Raw genomic sequence first — 18,607 nt, forward strand, 5'->3', positions numbered from 1 at the left:
CCAGGCATCAGCATGTGATTTAAGCAGCGGGCATTATCACTTCCATGCGGGCAATATCAAATGTTAATACACAGTCAAGTTGCACATTGTTGAATAGGGAGACTGTCTGAGGTATTTGCGAATCTAATATTAACAAACGCCTGTAGAGTTAAGATCGCAGTAAGACATTAACCTCTTTCTTCTGTTTTGTTCCTTCAATTTCTTTTCTCTTTTTCCTGCAGCTTCTTTGTTCTCAAGCGGTTATCAATAACTTTAAAGACAGTAACCCTCACTGAAATATGCCTGACTTGTATTTTGGGGTTCACATCCAAATAGGGCACCCCTTTAGTTAAATGCAAAGTGTCCCTTTTTGTAAACAATGATCAGCCTTTGAAAACATTACTTTTCTGTTGGTTCAAGTTGCAAGTACAAAATTATAAAATACACGAAAAATTACTCCATATCAGGGGTTTTTTTTGTACTGTAGATTAACAAGCATTTTTATAATTGGACAAGTATATGTACATGTAGACACCAATTCTAATTTACCTGTTGTATAATTGGAAGTTGACTTTGGTACACAGATGGTATGACTGCAGTTTGCTGGATCACAGGTGATCCTACTGGAACTTGCTGCAATGGCACAAACTGCTGCTGTGCTGGCTGCTGTGCTTGCTGCATGATGAGACTACCAGTTGACGAGATTGTCTGCTGCACCCCGCCCACCGACGTCAACCCTGTCTGCAGGATGTTACCCTGCACAATGTTACCCTGCACCAGGATCTGGCCCTGAGGGAGGATGCTCCCAGGCTGCAACGGCTGAATGAGCTTCTGCTGCAGCAGCGATAGCTGTGGCTGCTGGGGCTGCAACACCTGCTGAACATACTGGGTTGGCTGGCCCAGCTGAGCCTGCGGTTGGGGGTTCACGGCCTGCTGGGGGGCCAGTGACGGTTGGGGGGTTTCTGCTTGTGAACTGGATGGACGGTTGGCAGTGGTGTGGATGATGTTCATGGTACCGGTAGCAGTGGAGGTGGGCTGACTAAATGTAACAACATTCCCCTGTCTGGCCACCCATGCTGTTGAGCGAGCATCAGAGCTGGAAGTTGTAGCAACCTTTTGTTGAGCAGCCGTTGCTGCATCAGGTGCTTTAATGACACTCGTGCATTTCGCTCTTTCAGCAGACGGAGTGTCCTTGGGTGTCTGAGCAACGCTGGATGATGCCGGCTCTGTATGATCACTCACCACGACAACATCCTCTTCCTCACTATCATCCAAGGTGTTTGCAATGCTGAAGAAGTCAGTCAAATCTGAAGCAGCATCAATCATGCTCTCCAGAGAGGATCGGTTGGGGAGAGGCTTCTTTGCTTTTCGTTTGCTCTTAGCCATGATCTGTGTCACTGGCTTGTTAATTATCAGGCGTGGTTCATTGCTGGAAATATCTGCCCTCTGAACCACCTGTTTTAACTGTGGTGAGTCCCTGTCAGTGATAAGTATGGGTTCTGGTGTCTGTGCCACCACAGCAGGACGGACAATTTCTGTGTTTGGAGGCAGCTCACATAAATCACCTGAATCCCTGTCTGCCTCAACATTTTCTGATGATCTGTGAGTTTCATCTGGTTTTGGGGGGAAAAGCTGTTTCTGTGCACCCATGGACAGGTCTTTTGTTTTTGCCTTTAGAATGTCTTGTAACCTGTTCTTCTTAGCCTCCAGGCTGTTAGACCTATTCGGCAAGGCAGCATTTCTGATCTTTGGAGAGAGCTGAGATGCCACATCCTGCTTGGTGGCTGCTTCTGAGTTTGCCAAGACTGGGTCACCTTGCTCATCCAGTGGATGAAGAGAGAGAGGACTTTCAGGGGGTTCATGCTCAAGACTAGTGTCACTGCACTGGGTGTCTCCATCTCCAGACTGAGTTGATGTCATTGTATTTGAAGGCACATTAGGAATACCACTGCCACTGTTTTCTTCTTCGACCGCCACCTCCTCATGAGTTTCTTCCAGGTCAGAGGTCGGTCCCAGTGGAACACTCTCAGTGTTGCTCAAGAGATCCCTGTGAAGCCAGCCTCTGTCCTCACTTGGATCAGGTGAGGGCTCTTGAGTTTTGACAGCCAAAGGTGGGGCCAGAACAGGAGAAGTTGGCACAACGATTGCCACCCCGCCTGGCTCAATGATGCCTTGGGTTGCTATTACAGGAAGCTCCTCGGGTGCCGCTTTCCCATCAACTGCCAGGTTGTTCTCGGTCCCTTGGTGAGCATCTGTCTCTGTGTTGGGGGAATCACCGGAGGGCTCCGTGATGACCGAGTCCAGTGGCAGTTCCACAGACAATGGGTCTTTAATGCTTGGCACTGTAGGATCATCCATAGTGGACAAACAGTCAAGGCTTTGCTAGGTTGAGTTTGCACTGCAGCATTCCAACAGGTGTCATCATCTAAACATTGCCTCAGCACCTAAGGGTCAAAACGTACAAGGAAATTTTGAGCATTTTTCGTCAGTCTATTGTGAAGATGTTGATGTGTGAATCACAAAAAATTACAGCCAAGTTTAATCACAGCCACCAAAATGTGAAACAGTAACTAACCACAAATAAAACTAGATACAACATATCAATCTTATTTGAACAATCCACTTCCACACATATTTATAAATTACAGCAAAAGCAATACACAGCAGGGGCCAATACTTGACCTCTGGTGATGACTACAAAAAATGTGTCCCTAGGAGAAGATCAATGTATGCGGAATCTCAAAGGCCCACAGCAACAGTGAAAGCACTAGATCAGCATGTACTTATTTTGAACCATGGCTATTCAGTAATCATGTTTACAGATATGTTTATAGATAGAAATTTGCTTGTCAACAGCATGATTAACCATGTCTACTATTAACCACTTAGCAATGGGGTGCCTGGTCCCGGAGACACAGTGCGTGGTCCAAGAGGCTGGGTGCCCGAAATCAGAACTTTCTTTAAAAAAAAAGAAAGTTGCTGGTCATTTTTAGAAAAGTTTACTTGCTGTAACTAGAAAGTTTGGGCCATCAGCGAAGGTAACTCTATCATTGATGGGAAACAATGGGTTGACTGGACCGGAAAACTTGGTCTTTATTCATGGCCTGGGTGACCAAATTTGGAAACAAAAGACCGAGCTGCTGGGACTTGCGATGAAGGTTCATACACTGTCAATGCAGAGTGCTTGCCATTAGCAGAGGTAATCTGTCATTTAAATACGGCTTTTGCCCTTACCCAACATACCGCTATATTTATATTTAGATAATCCGTCATTGTTTTGAAAAAGTATGCCAGCAGATTATCAGTGTGGACAAAAGCGCACGCTCCGATACGATACCGTCGAGCACTCGTGGAATCTGGCCACATTGTGCAGCTTTCACTGTGCCAGTGTGCCTGTTGAATGGCCCCATTCACCCTTATGGCCCATGTGCTCTGCACAGCAACACCGGCCGTCCAGTGTAGCAACGTACTGGGCTGATTCCTGGAACAAAGAGGAAATTATGCGACACCACATAACAGGGGCTCTTTACTGGGCAGCATGCGTGGCTGCAATACTCACGCTTCAGTGGAGGTTGCCCGTCAGATTAGAGTTGACACAGAACAGCCATTCTTTTGGGTGTATGCATGCAGTAAATGAAGATATGAACTTTTGAAAAATTTCAAAAGCAAAAAAAAAATTAAAAAGTGCCCTGCCCAGGAGCCTGAACATTGATAATGGCCCGGCAGGAAGTGGTTAATAAGTTATTTTTTTAGCTGTTCCGGGCACCAGCAAAAACAGCTCCTTTTTCTGAAGATTTTTTTTTTTTTTTGGCTTTTTTTCTCCACTTTTTCCCCATAGACATACATGTACGTGTAGCATGCCCCTTCCTTGTCGCCAATGCCCTTCGAACCTGACACATACATGTACCAGTAGCTAGACCACCATCTGAAGATGCATGCCGAATCATGACGTCATCACCTGATTTATTATAGAATTTTGGACGTGTAACTTTTCCCCATATGTTTTGTACACATTTTGAAAGCCCTTTTGAGCTAACTGGCAATCTTGCACCTTCATCTCAGTTATACAAAGCCAAGTCTAGGACACCAAAGATGTACTAGAAGAATAACGTCACGATGACGTCATCAGGTGTCAAATTACAGGTGCTGAAATATTATTTGTGTTGAATCTTCAAAATTCCACATAAAATCAACCAAGACTTCCCGCAGCTTACTTTTTGTACCAAGTGGTAGAGTAATCTTTGGTTTATTTCTTCTCATGTACCGGTACGTAAGATCGCTTGACACTTACTTCCGGTCGAAACTAGTCCAAACCAGAAATGCTTTATTATTCAAAATTGATGACAGATATGAACCTACACGTACTTCCAATGGTACAATGTATACATGTCTTTGACATAATACTATTCCTCAAAGCATGCACCAGTGATCTCATGCAACACTCAAGCACTCTCTGGCTACAGGTTGCAAACAAATCTAAAATCTATTTTGAAAAGATTTCAGTGGGGAATTTTTCCAGAATCGCTTGAAAATTGGTAGACACAATCACCTTTATGCCTGCAAAGTGTATGCACAAGGTTGGGCCGATGACGTCATCGGACCGAAAGTTATATTAAAAAGACCTTTAATTCATTGAACATTGCTACAAAATCAATCCTGACAGCTACATGTAAAGTTTGAAATTGCCCACCAAACACTTGAGTAAATATCTACATCCACTCTCCAAGGTGTTGGGCTCACTGCACTGTTCATATATGCTGCACATTACTGATGAAAAACTGCCCTCTGCCGGTATTGCTAGCAACATGACCCATAGGGGTATGTGCAGTAGCGGTAAGAGCCATATTCTTGTAATATGCATGTACAGCATATAATCGAGCCATACACACTGTTTCTTGGCCTCTGGCAAAATGCGAGCCACGAGCATTTGAGCGTGCTTCTGCAGATTCGTCACTGAGACAGGAATCAGCATGCTGTAGTAACGAGGGTATTGGTCCCAGACCCAAATTTGATTCCGGCCTGTTGTGTACCAGTAAAAGCACTGTATCATCTGAAGTGCATGAGTCCAATCGGCCAGTGCATGTACTGCGTGTGTGTTAAATATTGAACTGCGGACTTAACAACAGCTGTGTGTTCCTGCCCACTCTGACTTCTTTTTTTATCAAACAGAAAGAGTTCCCCAAAACAGCTCAGTGTTTGTCAACTGACAAACAAAACGTTCGTCTAGTTATTTCTACTCTTGCCCTTACTGGGACCACTTTTTTAATGGACAAATACCTCGCGACTAAAATTCGCATGAAAATCAGGCCTTTGGCTATTAATGCCATTCGTGAATACTTTACAAAATGAAGAGAATTTTTTCTCTACTAAGAACCTGCTAAGGATTGTGTAGTATTATTAACAAAAAAAAAGAGACATTCCAAGAACCACGTAACCCACAAAAAAGCAGTCAGGTAGACAGAAGCTTTTTTTAGTCAATACAGCCTACATGTATATGCCTGGGGCAGAGTCAATTCGAATAATTCAGTAATCAAACAATCGACCTATAATTCGATCAAATATCCAAATATTCGGTTGTCCCAACCGGCAGATTATTGAGGAACAAACCATATACAAAATCAATTGTGATAATGCACACAATTGTACATTATGATCAATGTAATAGCTTCTCGTGTCTACGAATATCTCCAGCCATGATTTAATAAGATTAAGAGACAAATAATACTTCTTGCCCTGTTGAAAATTTCAATTCCTTTTTAATTGTTAAATGAATAACTCACATTTTGAATGTTTTTTTTTCATTTGAATCTGCTTGAAACAAGCCTCCAAAGTGCAATTTTTCTCATTTAAAACAAAGGAAATTCCCTGTTCCTTTTCATGAATTTTGCACTCAGATATTCAAATTTGGAAAATAATATTCAAATACTACATGTAGCTAATCGATCGAATATACTGATATTTGGATATTCAGCACAGCCCTGTATGTCCCAAACCTTCAAGTCTTACATGTACAAATTAATGCAGTATATTGGAGTCAGAAAATAAGAATCAGAAGGAAGCCATGCGTTCAGTGCACAGGTACATGTACGTGCACAGCAATTGCAAGGGCAAATGCATACATACCAGTATACATGCGGTGGAGACTTTTCCAAGGTGGAAGTTCAGGCGACCAGAAGGGGGAAAGGGGCGGAAGGGAGGCATGTTTGCTTGCTGAAACACAAGTGCAGCCCACAACCAAAGTTTTAAAATTACTAAAGGCTGCGGCACGTTCATTATTACAAAAAACTAAGAAATGCCCGGGCAGCATGTACCTGTGCATGCGCAAGAGAAAAACCCCAGACTACATATCATACATGTAGCAGAGTAAACACAAAAGGCTGATTATGCAGGAATGTTCAGTTATTCCCGTGGGCAGGAAAAAGAGTCAAGTTTTCTGGTGGAACATGTACATGTGTGCACCTGCCGACCTCAGTACAAAACATAAACCGGTATATGTACATGTACATGAGTACATGTAAATGGTCTACCACAGCAGCAATTAAGAAAAATATTGATTTCATGTCAAGTGTACAAAAAATTCTAAAACAGCTTAAGAAATTTATACATGTATGCACACATGTAGATGTATACATAGGCCCTACATACATACATGTAGCTGAATGTGTGCAACCAATAAAAACCATGGTTTGACGATCTGTTTCAAAAGAATTTTTCACATTCCTTCGAAACTCTAACTCCCAATTACATGTCTTCATATCCTCATGGTGCGACTGCTTCAAGATAGTGATTATATCACAACAAACAGTACAGACCCGGCCCAACTATCTGAACCATCCCCTGAGAGTACTAACAACTTAATACTATCAATGTACACGTACTTGAACAGGCTGTAGTATACCGGTACAACGATCCAACATTTATGAGTATAAGGTAAGAATACATGTAGTTTCTTGAGGTGACAGGTGGAATGTACCATTCCGGCGTCATCAAATGAAATTATTCAAAGTTTCGTTTCCATTACAAGTATTTGTTTCATACGATGACTGAAAAAATCACAATTAAATCCCTGCATCAACCGACTACCGTAGATCCCAACAGTTGCGACACCTATGAATTACAACATTTTGTCATAACCAATCCAGTGGAACTTCCATTTACAAGTAAAATCTCTTCTCTTTGTGTTGCCATGCTATACGTTGGGGCAAATACATGTAATTGACTGGCACATGATCAACCATCCATCAATCAGACAGTAGGGATATAATCACGTTACATAATAAGTGCCAGTGCCGTATCTGGTTCTTAATTCACCATTTTAAATTTTGTGCATGGTCACGTGCAGAACAAAGGCAGAGCGCTGAAACTCTTCTGACAATCTACAGAACACACAGTATGTTTCTGTCCCTTTCTCCCGAATCACTGCACATCCCCCTCCCTAACCCTGTCCATGGCTATATTATGCAAATAGCATTCATGCCTGTGGAACCTTACCATCATGGAAAATTGAAAAATGCACAGAGCCAGAAATTCATGTGAAAGCAAGGACCCCTTGCACTGTCTGACTCCCCAAGAGGGAGAACTACATGTATACAGAAAATGGGCACATACATTTATATGTGCTTGTATGCAGTGTTGCATAATGCATAAAAAGTCAACTACATGTAACTTTCATATTTAAAAGCCTAGAAGGCTTGGAAATCCTTCTAGTTTATTATACTTTTATTTATTTCCCAATCCAATGAATGCCAAGAGAGCTTTAAACAGCCATGAAACTCGGTCTGCATTGCTACAAGTACCCAAAACACACTGACTGCAAACAAAAGGGGCACATTGGCTGGTCAGAACTAAATGTTCATGTACATGTAAGAACGTCGTCATGTCTAATTCTTGCCCAATTAAAATTCCCAAAGAAATTTATCAATGAGAAACTACAAAACACATACCTCCCCCCTTATGACTCACAGCACACACGTAAGCATTTTCAAAAATCTTTCATATGTATCAGGCAATATAGACATTAATGAGCATAACGTAACCACAGCAAATTACTGAAGTACGTGACATGTCAGTGCATTACATGTACATGTATCTCATAACCTAAACTGTAATTTTCAATGCGAAGGGAAGGCAGAAAGTCAAAACGAAACTTAGCAGTTATGTGAAATCTGCATGCACAATGCACAGTAGACAAGGATCTGTAAGATAGATGTTCTAGCCATACCGTTACAGCAATGTGTAGTCCCATGATGCAACTGAATTAGGACAGAAACTCTATATGGATACTTGTGTGCAGTTGTGTGTGGCACTTTTTTGGAAGAAATGTGCACATTGGATGTTAAAGAGCACCTCTAAGGAATGCTAAGCAATGCATGTAGCCATTGTTTGGCACGCACAAAGGTTTATCCACTGCAAATACTGGGCACGGGTTCCCCTCGCTTTCTCTGTTTTCTCCTAATGATGCCATCTCTATTCAGAATTCGCATCTTGGCATGAACAGAAAAACAGCCCTTTTAAGCTTGTTATACCGTAGTTCAGCTCTAAAGACAAATGACACTGCATTCTATTGGGATGTTTCCATATTTATTTGAACAGATAAAATCAGAGAAAACCTGTTTTCCTTAGAGGTGCTCCTTAACAAGGTGGGCTGTATCAGTTGATGGGCACTCTTCAACCACAGCATCAATCATCAGTCTAATCAAGAGTATGACGACAAAAAAAATTACTTATTCTTAGAGTTTCTCACCAATCCTCACCCCTTACCCCTCCAAGAAAAAAGTACACAATTCCGTATCAAACCTATCCTAGATGGATTAACCTGCAACAGGAAAACCCCCCAATGGGTTGCCATTTGTTTCTTGTCCTAAACTCAGGACATACATTGTACCAGGCAATTAGGCAGATTTGAAGAATATGCAGGCAACTGCGCGCACAGCTCTACTTATCGCACGTGGAGGCTGACGCCTTGTTATAATTATATGTCTGTCTGCGCTGGTCCTGGAATGTTGTCCTCATTACAAATCGTTGACTCACAGCATCTGTGATGCACCCGCACACAACCCGCACGTCTGTGAGGCTGTACTGTAGAACTGAACGTGAATTGTGTTCTGCATGTTATCCCAGAATGTGGAGCCCCTACACTACCCCACCAACGACTACACGCACAAGCACTTTGCAAAGAGAACATCAGAACATTCATGCATGTGGTAAACTGTACATGTACCATAGATGTCTGACTTTGATATGACATAAGTACTACAGTGGATACATGTCCGTGTGGTGACAAACTTATGGGCACACGGGTGACCAAATATAATTGCGTTTGGATAGAACTTCCTTGAACACTACAAGCTTTTCCAGCCACTAACCCAAAATTAATTATGATGCGAGTGCGCTACAGAATATACACTTTGTGATCTGTTCATGGCTTCCTTCAAACAAAACTGAAACAGCTGTATCGTTACCGTGTTTGGAGGTTTTTAACAGATGATCCAGGCATGCGCGGGGATCCTGTGTGCTGTCAGTGCCGGTCCCTGAAAGCGAGGCCTGCCAGGTCACATCCCGCATACATGTATGCATGCAACTCGCCATCTGTTTATCACGCGAGGCAGTCAGGCGACATTATAATTTTGTGTCTGCGCAGGCGGCAGGGCTGGAGAATTTGCTGACTGACTCAGTGTGCACGCCATTACAGTGATGTGGCCTTTAGTGATGCATGAAATCTTGAGTTGAAAACCTCCATGAAGTTGACCAGCGTCACAACAATGGCGAAATAAAAGGCTTCCAAAATTCCCCATCAAAAAAGAACGGAATTTATCAGGCTTTTTGTTTGAAACAATGTACCGGTACATAACACTGTGTATACGTGCCTGCCCATGCTTATCAACCGTCCACAAATTACATGTATGTGAAGTCTTATGCACATGTATAGACTTTATATCTGTTTTATATGTACCGCTACATCTATGTACACACAAGCTTGTGTACGCGTTCTTGGAAAATTAACCTGAACCACTCAGCCCCCTCCGCACTTGATTTTTTTTTAAGAATGTTTCCGAATTCTTCAAAATCCACTGATGGGCAGGAACGTCATTAGTAAATACAGGTAATTGAACATTATTAACCTTTTAAGGCACAACTATGTACCGTATATGTACCGGTACATATATATATGTACATGTAGTTGTCTTAAAATGTACAGTACATAAATTGATCATGCATGAGTTTTCATGTGCAGTGGCTTCTTGAATCCTCACAATCCTAGAGGATCTGTAAGGTTCTGGAAGCTTTAGGGTAACATGCATGTAGAGAATACATTAATTATTCGCACATCTCAAGCTTTTGAAGCAAAATTCACTGCCGTGTCAAAGGCCTCTCCAACAGGGCAACTCAATTTCAGCACACACACCTCATACATGTATTCCGTCGCAATTGCAAGTTGCAATTTGGTTGAGACATACAGTATACACAAGAGAAATTAAATGGCAACTCGATGGAAAAAAGCCCAGAATATCATGCTACAATTCTTACATGTGCACCTTTTCCAAAGACTGATCTCCACCAGTGATGTACAATATACATGTAGCCAACTGATGTCAAAATTGGCACATACGGTAAAGGTACATGTATGTACGTCCATGTGTACATTGTACAATACAACAGATTCTTCTTACGCAAGCTGTGAACAGTACTTGCTTCTACCGCCAGCTAACCACCACAATCAGGAAAGAAACTGTCCATGGATTTAAACACTGTGCATACATGTATATGTACAGGTACGTGTACGTATGCTCACGTTAACATGTGCATAGTGTAAACGTTTGTTTTTCCTACAAATCACACCCTTCTATGGGCAACATTTCTGTTGCCCACAGAATGTATTCATACACATGCAGTATCATACTGCAAATATGTATACATGTACATGAGAGTACATTTGTTCTTGTAGTCTACCGTACATGCCCTTCTACTTTCTTGAGACATGATGCGATTATCTGTAGTTGAAATGTGTACACGCCTTTTGAGAACAAAGGAAATGAAGCCTCCGCTGTAATGTTGTGCTGGTGAATATGTGCTATTTCTGCTGGTCCCTTAGCAAGCAAAATGCCTGGCAATTTAGGCTACAGGTCCATCATGTGTCCACGTAACGATACAAGGACGCGTTGCGTAGGCCTGGCCATCTGGTATTGTGCGTGGCAGTTGATTAGCCACAACTCATTATAATTCGTTGTTGGCGGGACGTTAGTACGGTATCTGCTCACCAACCCGTGACGTATCACTAGACACACACGTTCACATGGCACGATGGATGGAGTACACAAAGGGAATGGGATTTCAGTTTAGTAGAAGATGGAAATGATTGCAAGACCATTCAACTTTCTCAAAACCCTTTCAATACATGTACATGTATCCACAACAGCAGCGATCCCTGGTTTCCATATGTGTGTTTATCGACTACTTTGTCAAATTTACGGGACACAACTAAAGAGTAACATGTTATGTTTGCTGTGCAAGATTGACATAGAACATGTTAAACAGGAAGTGAGGACATACATTGTACACACAAACATGTATATGCGCATGTATGAAATATACACACTACGTTATACATGACATACTGGTACACACTAAATGTACCGTTACACGTAAATGGAAGAAGTTCACATCCAAAAACAGTTTCATTAGATACATGTAGCTGTTATCAATCCTGTGATAAGGACAAAAAAATGTAAAATGATACTGTACTAATTTTACTCAATGAAACTCCTGCTTTGGAAAGTTTTTTTTAATGAATACAAGATTAGCATTTGTGTGTTTGAAAAAAAGTAAGACAATAAATTCTCTTTGAAAATTTTGAGTGTGCAGAATTTCCATGCTGTTGTGCCTTCCTAGGTATGGAATGCCAACAAATAACACAAGGCTCGCGCGCCCTGCCTTACAATCCTGCTAAAGCACACGTTCTGATTGGTTTCTCTGCCACAGGGCCCCCCTCCCCCGACAAACGCAGCTTGAAAGCTGTGTGACTCATCCTTCTAGGCGGACACTGTATTGGCCCATTGCGCTGCTACGCCTGTCGCAAACGTGAGTCATAATCACTTGTCTGCGATGCAGAGCCCCCCGATGATTACGAACGCCAGACTGCGAGCACTCAGAGCCCACACAGTGCAAGCACAAATTCAGGAGTTCAGGATAAAGGGGACGCCTGAAAATTCTGTGCGACACGAAAGCAAATTCATTTCTTAATTTTCTAGTTTTCTGTAAGGCTGTATTTAGCACATTAAAACTGAACAGAACTGCAGGAAATAGACTTGGACAGATATCTCTGTTTTTACGGGATCTGTAAGCTACATATACAGTACCTACGTTCTTTTAACAGAATTTTCCAAGTAAGAAGTCATATGTACATGTATAATGCACAGTGAACCATAAAGTGATAACGTGAGTACAACATCCAGAATATAAATTGAAGCAATCCTATGATTAGAGGATTGTAGCTGATGCAAACTAAAGAGAATCGGTGCTGGGAGGGGGAGAAATAAGGTAGGTAGCACACAATTTTAGGAAGTTTCACTTTCTGTCTCAAATTAGAACATTTTGTGAGGCTTTTGAAAAGTTTCATGTCCCACAGATCAGCCACCGGTTCAACTGTACAGGCGCAAAGTTAACATGCATATTAACGAAGTCAGGAAACCAGCTGAGCATTTTGGATACAGTTTTCGTTTTGACTGTTGGGAGTGGGAAAAAAGGGGATTAAAACAAACTGGAGTTTGAACACGCTATACAAAGTGTATGCTGTACAGCTGGTCCGAAAACACAGCTTTATTTTGGCGGTACATATACCGTTGTTCCCTGGGTACATCTACCACGATTACCGATACCATGGCGGAATGTCTGCCAGGCACAAGTGTTTGATGAGGCCAACAGCTAAAGGTCAACGGAAACGCTGGGCTGAAAAAAAAAAAAAAGGGCTGAAAAACGTACAGGGTGCAGCTTGTTGTGATCTGCACAGCTCTGGTGTACACCCGTACTTGTGACTCAGTGACCCTTATGAAGTTGTGTGCGGCAGTCGGCGGGGCAATTACTGGGGGAAAAAAAACTGCTGCCACACAGCCAATGATGCAGTCGAGGTCAAAACTGTGTGCTGGTTCTCATGGTTGGATTGTATTCTAATGTGCAGTGTGTATGGGCACGGCGCTTTTGGAATGGGAAGTTTGAGTAAGTTTAGTCCCTGTAGGCCACTCTAATGGTGCATGGGGGGAGGGGGGAACTACCAGCACTGGTGATTTGCAAAGCTACCAAACCTTAGGATTTGTGTGCAGTGTGTGCATCGTGGGTTATGCTGTCGATGAAAACTTGACATAAAATGTGCATCTCACCATATTCCATGGATGGTTGCACTAAATATCCACACTGAAGGAGTTCAGACAAAAGTGACTTATCGTGATTTATCAGCGGAGACTTATGAAGTTAGAAATATTGCAAACACAACAAAGTTCCCCCATTGCGCACTGTTACACTCTACATGTTTTTATACTGTGAAATATAATGCCAGAATGACGTAGGAGTGAAGGACTGGATGGATTCATGGAACATACCTGGATATCATGCAGAGTACACGTGAAGCTGATTGGTGCAGTGGACAGATTCACAACTCTCAACCAAAGTTTGAGATTAAATGCACTAAAAACAAATGGACCCGAGTGTACAATATAATCAAGAACACAGACTTTCAAGAAGTGGCAATATGCATGTTGCTTTAAATGCAAATGCCACTATGAAAAGGGAAGAAAAATCAACCGTGAGAGTTCACTCCTTTTCCCAACTATTAGTCAAAACCTGGTCAAAAATAGAAAAATAAAGATGTATAATGTGAACACATACATAACACGTATATATTAATGCTACATGTATGCGTACCGTACAATAATTTGGATCAAGTCATCAGGCAGCCACGCAGTGTCTCTGGTTTAAAATGTGTGTTTAAAACTTAATACATTCACTGATTTCATCTTTTCAGGGCGTTACTTCTCCACTTATGTTGTTCAGATGCAGGTGTTGAAAGTCACGTGAATTGAGAACAGATAAGAAGCAGACACATAATCACGTTAACAGGACAGTAACGACCCTGCGTGAAGAGTGACACCAAAATTATTCATCAACGTAGTGGGGAACTTGAACAACACCCATCTCGGCACACATAGTACGTACCGCGTTGTAGGAAATGACGACAACCAGACAACGGCGCTCCACTAGACAACTAGCAAATTCTGCGGGACTCCTCCGTTCAGAAATGAAGTCGAAGACAGCACATGTGAGCAGGGCATACAAGGAGTCTACTGCGTGTGCATATGTCTGCATGTAGTTGGGTCTGTGGGTGTACGGTGTATTTGGAGCCACGGAGAGAGAGAGAGTGCCCCAAACAAGCTGACTGTACAGCACAAATGTACTGGCAGTTCCCGGGGTCACGCCTGCGTATCAAATGACAGGCTCCGGCTCTAGCTCTACACACACAATGCCCACGCTGGCACAGTGGTGCCTGATTACCATATGAATATCTCATTATCATACCTCAATGCTTCATGGCCAGTTGGTTGTGTGCTGCTGGTGGTGGTTGGAGGGACTATGGTGGAGGGCTGCTGGCCCACCAAGTTATGTAATCCCTCAGCCTCTATTGTGCTGACAAGCTGGGGGCAGTCGTGTTTTCAAGGAATTTAACTTGGCCCTTACAGCAGCCTGTATCTGTTCAGCCATGGTGCATGTACTAGTACAGTGCATGTACATGTACACTGCATATGATCATGTGGGCCAATCGGTGGTTATCACCAGTCACCATAACCACCCGTGTGTAAATGTTACTCATAAAGTGTAAACTTCATGATGCAGTTTGGACATCTGTCTATGATGTGACTCCAAAAATGAGTCTAGTGTCTACAGATGCATGAGAAATGTGAAGGGCTAGTAAGTTGATGTGTACACATCTGTAATATTGGCAGAATTATGCCATTTTTCATTTTGCCCAAAATGGAAAATAAAACTCTTTTCTGCAAACTTTGAAGGGTCAACTAAATTACATTAATACAGATGTGTACATGTAATTAAAGTTTTGAAAAAGTAAGAAAGTAATGCAGTGGTGATAATTTAGTCCATTTTTGCCCAAATAAAAATTCACGTGCTGCATGTAGCGGTACAGTACATCTATTCAGCAGATCTAACAGGATTTTTTTCAATGCATACTTTTCAATGGTTTGAATACATAAAACTTTACGTTTGTGAACTTTATTAAAGCATTTCGCTTAAGTTTATTTCAGTGATTACCATCTGTGAAATTACTTATTTCAAAATTTGTATAAAAAAACTTGGTGTATACGTACACGTGTGAAAAAAGTGAGCTTTCCATGCTTTCATCATCACAAATACATGCAAACAATATGCTTTAAAATTTGCTTAAAACATTGTGTAAATGTGCTTGGGGATCAGGTTTTTTTAAGCGGAATATTTTTCCTCTTCATTGCTGGCATGTATTGGTAACTTCACTTTACTTTACTTTACTTTGAGTTCAAGTCCCAGGCAACATTAGGTGAACTTTGTAGATTCTAATGCACATAAAGACAGCAAATGCTTATAAAAGTTTAAGACAGCAAATTTTCTTGTGTACTTTAACGAGTACATTTGTAGGGAAAGAGCTTTTTACTGAAATGTAAGTATTGTTTGTATTTGTGCAGAATGGTTTCTAACAGGGAAAAACAGCTACCGGTAGACTGCAGTGTTATGTGCATGCAAATTGTAAACAATCCTTGCAACTGTGTGACTGGATCTACCACATAATGCACATTTACACGTACACCCCATTAACGCATATAAGTTCTCAAATAAACTTGTGCATAAATGTAACTTTCAACAGGTGTGTTCTACATGTACATGGCACATGCACGTGAGGAAGGCCATCTCTATTCATGTCCATGTATCGGTAGCACAGTTCTTTGAGAGCAACAGTTCTACAAATGCCAAGAGTTTTAGAAGTAGTACCGCCACTGCCAACCAACCAACCAACCAACCAACCATGGGAAGGTTGCCAACTGAGCTAGCCCCCACAACAGACTCCATATTCCAAACAACAACCTACATGTACATGTACATGAACTGCATAATGCACACTACACACACACAGGCACGTATGGATACACCAGACTTCCCATTTACATAAACTTTGCCAGCGTATGGAATGCCATACCCATGGCCTCATGGGTTACGGCTGGCCAATCGCAGTGCTGCGATCGGTGAACCTTGCCCTCCACAGCATTGCCTCTGTGCTGCACTTAACGTACACGTTACAGTCCACCCACATTCGGGCACGGGCCGGGTGGGCAGGAAGTGGCAGTAAGCACATGGGGCCCCTGAAGGGTGAACAAGACCCTTCAGAACATGGCGGAAAGCGCTTCCATCAAATATTTCAACACCGAAAACATAGGACTAAAAAACACTCAAAATATCTGCGTTGGAGTAAGAAATTGTACGTAATTGTTCAGAGTATGCAAAACCACTGATTTGAGCTGATGTGATTTGAAAAAACAAGCAAAGGCAGTACAGCAGTTGAGCCCGTAATAAATACAAATAAAAATCTTTGAACAAAACTTTCTATGAAAGTTTGAAACAGTACGTGTTGATTATCAGGATTTGTAAATGTTGATAATTTTACTGATGCAAGAGTCACCCCTCAAAAACCAGTCTAGTTACAACCAAGAGTTTCGTGTACCGGTAGGCCTAATGATATTAGTTATGATGCGTAGACGTACATGCATGTACCTGTTTTATGTATCACATGTATGTGGGCTTAGATTACATGTTCATCTTCTCAAATACTTCCATGGAAACACTGGACATGGTCATCTACCGGTATGGTACAAAAGTGTGAGTGTAGCTCTTTGGTACTGGTACAGTGTAGAACAAAGGCTTGTAACCGAGATCAACAAGTTTAATAAGGCTAGCGGGCGGAGTTGATGTGACGGTACACGCATACTGGCATTTTAGCTGTGGGACTAAGTACATGTTGACTGATAGTTATTGTGAAGACAAATTTAATGCCAAACAAAAGAAATCTTCTCCTCAATGCAGGGCAAAACTGTTTACACATACATGTACATGTACGGTACAACGCAGCAGTGTAATAAAGAACGTACGGAAGGAGGGGGATGGGGGAACATGGTTCCCCCCCCATCAAAAGTCTGTAACATCCCCCCACGATCCCCCTCCCCTTTGCAATGTTGAAATTTACACAATCCATGTACATGTACAAGCCGTAAGGCACATGTACATGGAGTTCACTTCAGGCTTGAGAAATATTCCCTCTATCTGCCCTGACATCCCCGAAGAAATTGCACCCTGGTTCCGCTACCGGTACAGGGTCCACGTGAAATAAACTAGCAACTGCAGACTGTGGCGTAACTTCAAGCCTCATCACATCCTGACAATATTGAGAAACAAACGTTACACCTGTATGACAAAAGGTACATGTAGTAATGATGAATACTCTCACATACATTTTATATCCCCCCCCATAAAAGTGCTACTAGTTTTATGTGTTTGGAGGAAAGGTGAATAATAAAAGGCCACATAAATTTGGTTAATGATTCCACGAAAACGATACTCAAAATGTTTCAAATTTCTGAACTTAAATGAATAAAAAAGGAATTAAATACCGGTACGTATGCTGTCAAATCATCACTGTTTTCACTAAGAACAAAGTGGCCCCAAATGATGATTTTTTTTTTTTTTAATTTTTGTGTTGGTGCCAAATCAATAAGGCTATGAGATGCCTACAATACGGTTGAATCAATTTTTACCAAATCGGTTGAAATCAGCCAAATCATGTTGACTGCTATAGGGCAAAGTTCCCCTGAACCTGGCACGCGCAATAGCAAAACGTGTTTTGTGCGTGTTGTTTTCATGAAGAGACAAAAGTCACATGAAGTTTAGTGTTTTCACGAACAGACAAAAGTGTTTGTTTACAAATGAAACAAATTAAATTGCTTTCTGTAGATATTATTTTGTAGTTTGGTATCATTAAAGATCCCTTCTTTCAAGAGGTAGCATTTGTCAAGTCAAAGAATTGCTAAATACTGGGGAAATAACTATTTGAAAAAGAGACTAACATCAAAAGAGATTTCCCCCAAAACTAGTTTTTACTCTGTGGCGAGACCTTTGCCTCTTCATGAAGACGGTGACGAAAGGATATCGGCTATGACAAAGGGGCAAGTGCAAGACAAACAGGAACGTCTTACGAAGCACAATGAGTGACTCGGAAGTGTACCGCTACAACTTAATGTCACGTTACAATGCCATAGGGAGAAAGGATATTTAAGTTTCTGTACAAGTCAGATGATGAGGATTTCCTAAGGGTGTTGTATAAAATATTAACAGTGATTGTTTCACAATCGTGCAATGCAAAAAAACCCAACTACCGGTAGTTCATTCAGTGATGGATAAAGCATTTTATTTTAATCTGCTTTACGATGTGGAATGGAATTCTCCAATGTTACCTTACAAAATTATTTACCCCTGCATTCATATTCACAAACATTCTCTACCCGGTACTTGTATAATAGTCATGATGTCCAATAGGTTTTCTTTTTAT

General features: G+C 41.6%; 1 protein-coding gene and 1 long non-coding RNA gene across 8 annotated transcripts in view; one reads left to right on the forward strand and one right to left on the reverse strand.

Moving 5' to 3' along the window:
* The window catches only part of LOC110975629 (uncharacterized), a 41,800-nt gene that overhangs the window by 12,200 nt on the left and 10,993 nt on the right, over positions 1-18,607 (reverse strand). For 5 of the 7 annotated variants that reach the window (XM_022228245.2, XM_022228243.2, XM_022228248.2 and 2 more), the window contains one exon: positions 529-2,423. In XM_022228245.2, the coding sequence (XP_022083937.2) occupies positions 529-2,337 (1,809 nt within the window). In that variant the 5' untranslated portion in view covers positions 2,338-2,423. Of the gene's footprint in view, positions 1-528; positions 2,424-13,571; positions 13,657-14,184; positions 14,928-18,607 lie in introns of those variants that run through there. The other 2 variants (XM_022228247.2, XM_022228250.2) reach the window with 2 other exon arrangements.
* On the forward strand, positions 12,972-14,418 carry LOC147798789 (uncharacterized). The gene is made up of 2 exons (XR_015425746.1): positions 12,972-13,191; positions 13,994-14,418. It is a non-coding gene; the product is annotated as an uncharacterized LOC147798789 (long non-coding RNA).

This window comes from Acanthaster planci, linkage group LG06 (assembly GCF_054643075.1).
Source record: "Acanthaster planci isolate LZ-2023a linkage group LG06, COTS_SCS, whole genome shotgun sequence".
In the NCBI taxonomy this organism is placed as follows: Eukaryota; Metazoa; Echinodermata; class Asteroidea; order Valvatida; family Acanthasteridae; genus Acanthaster; species Acanthaster planci.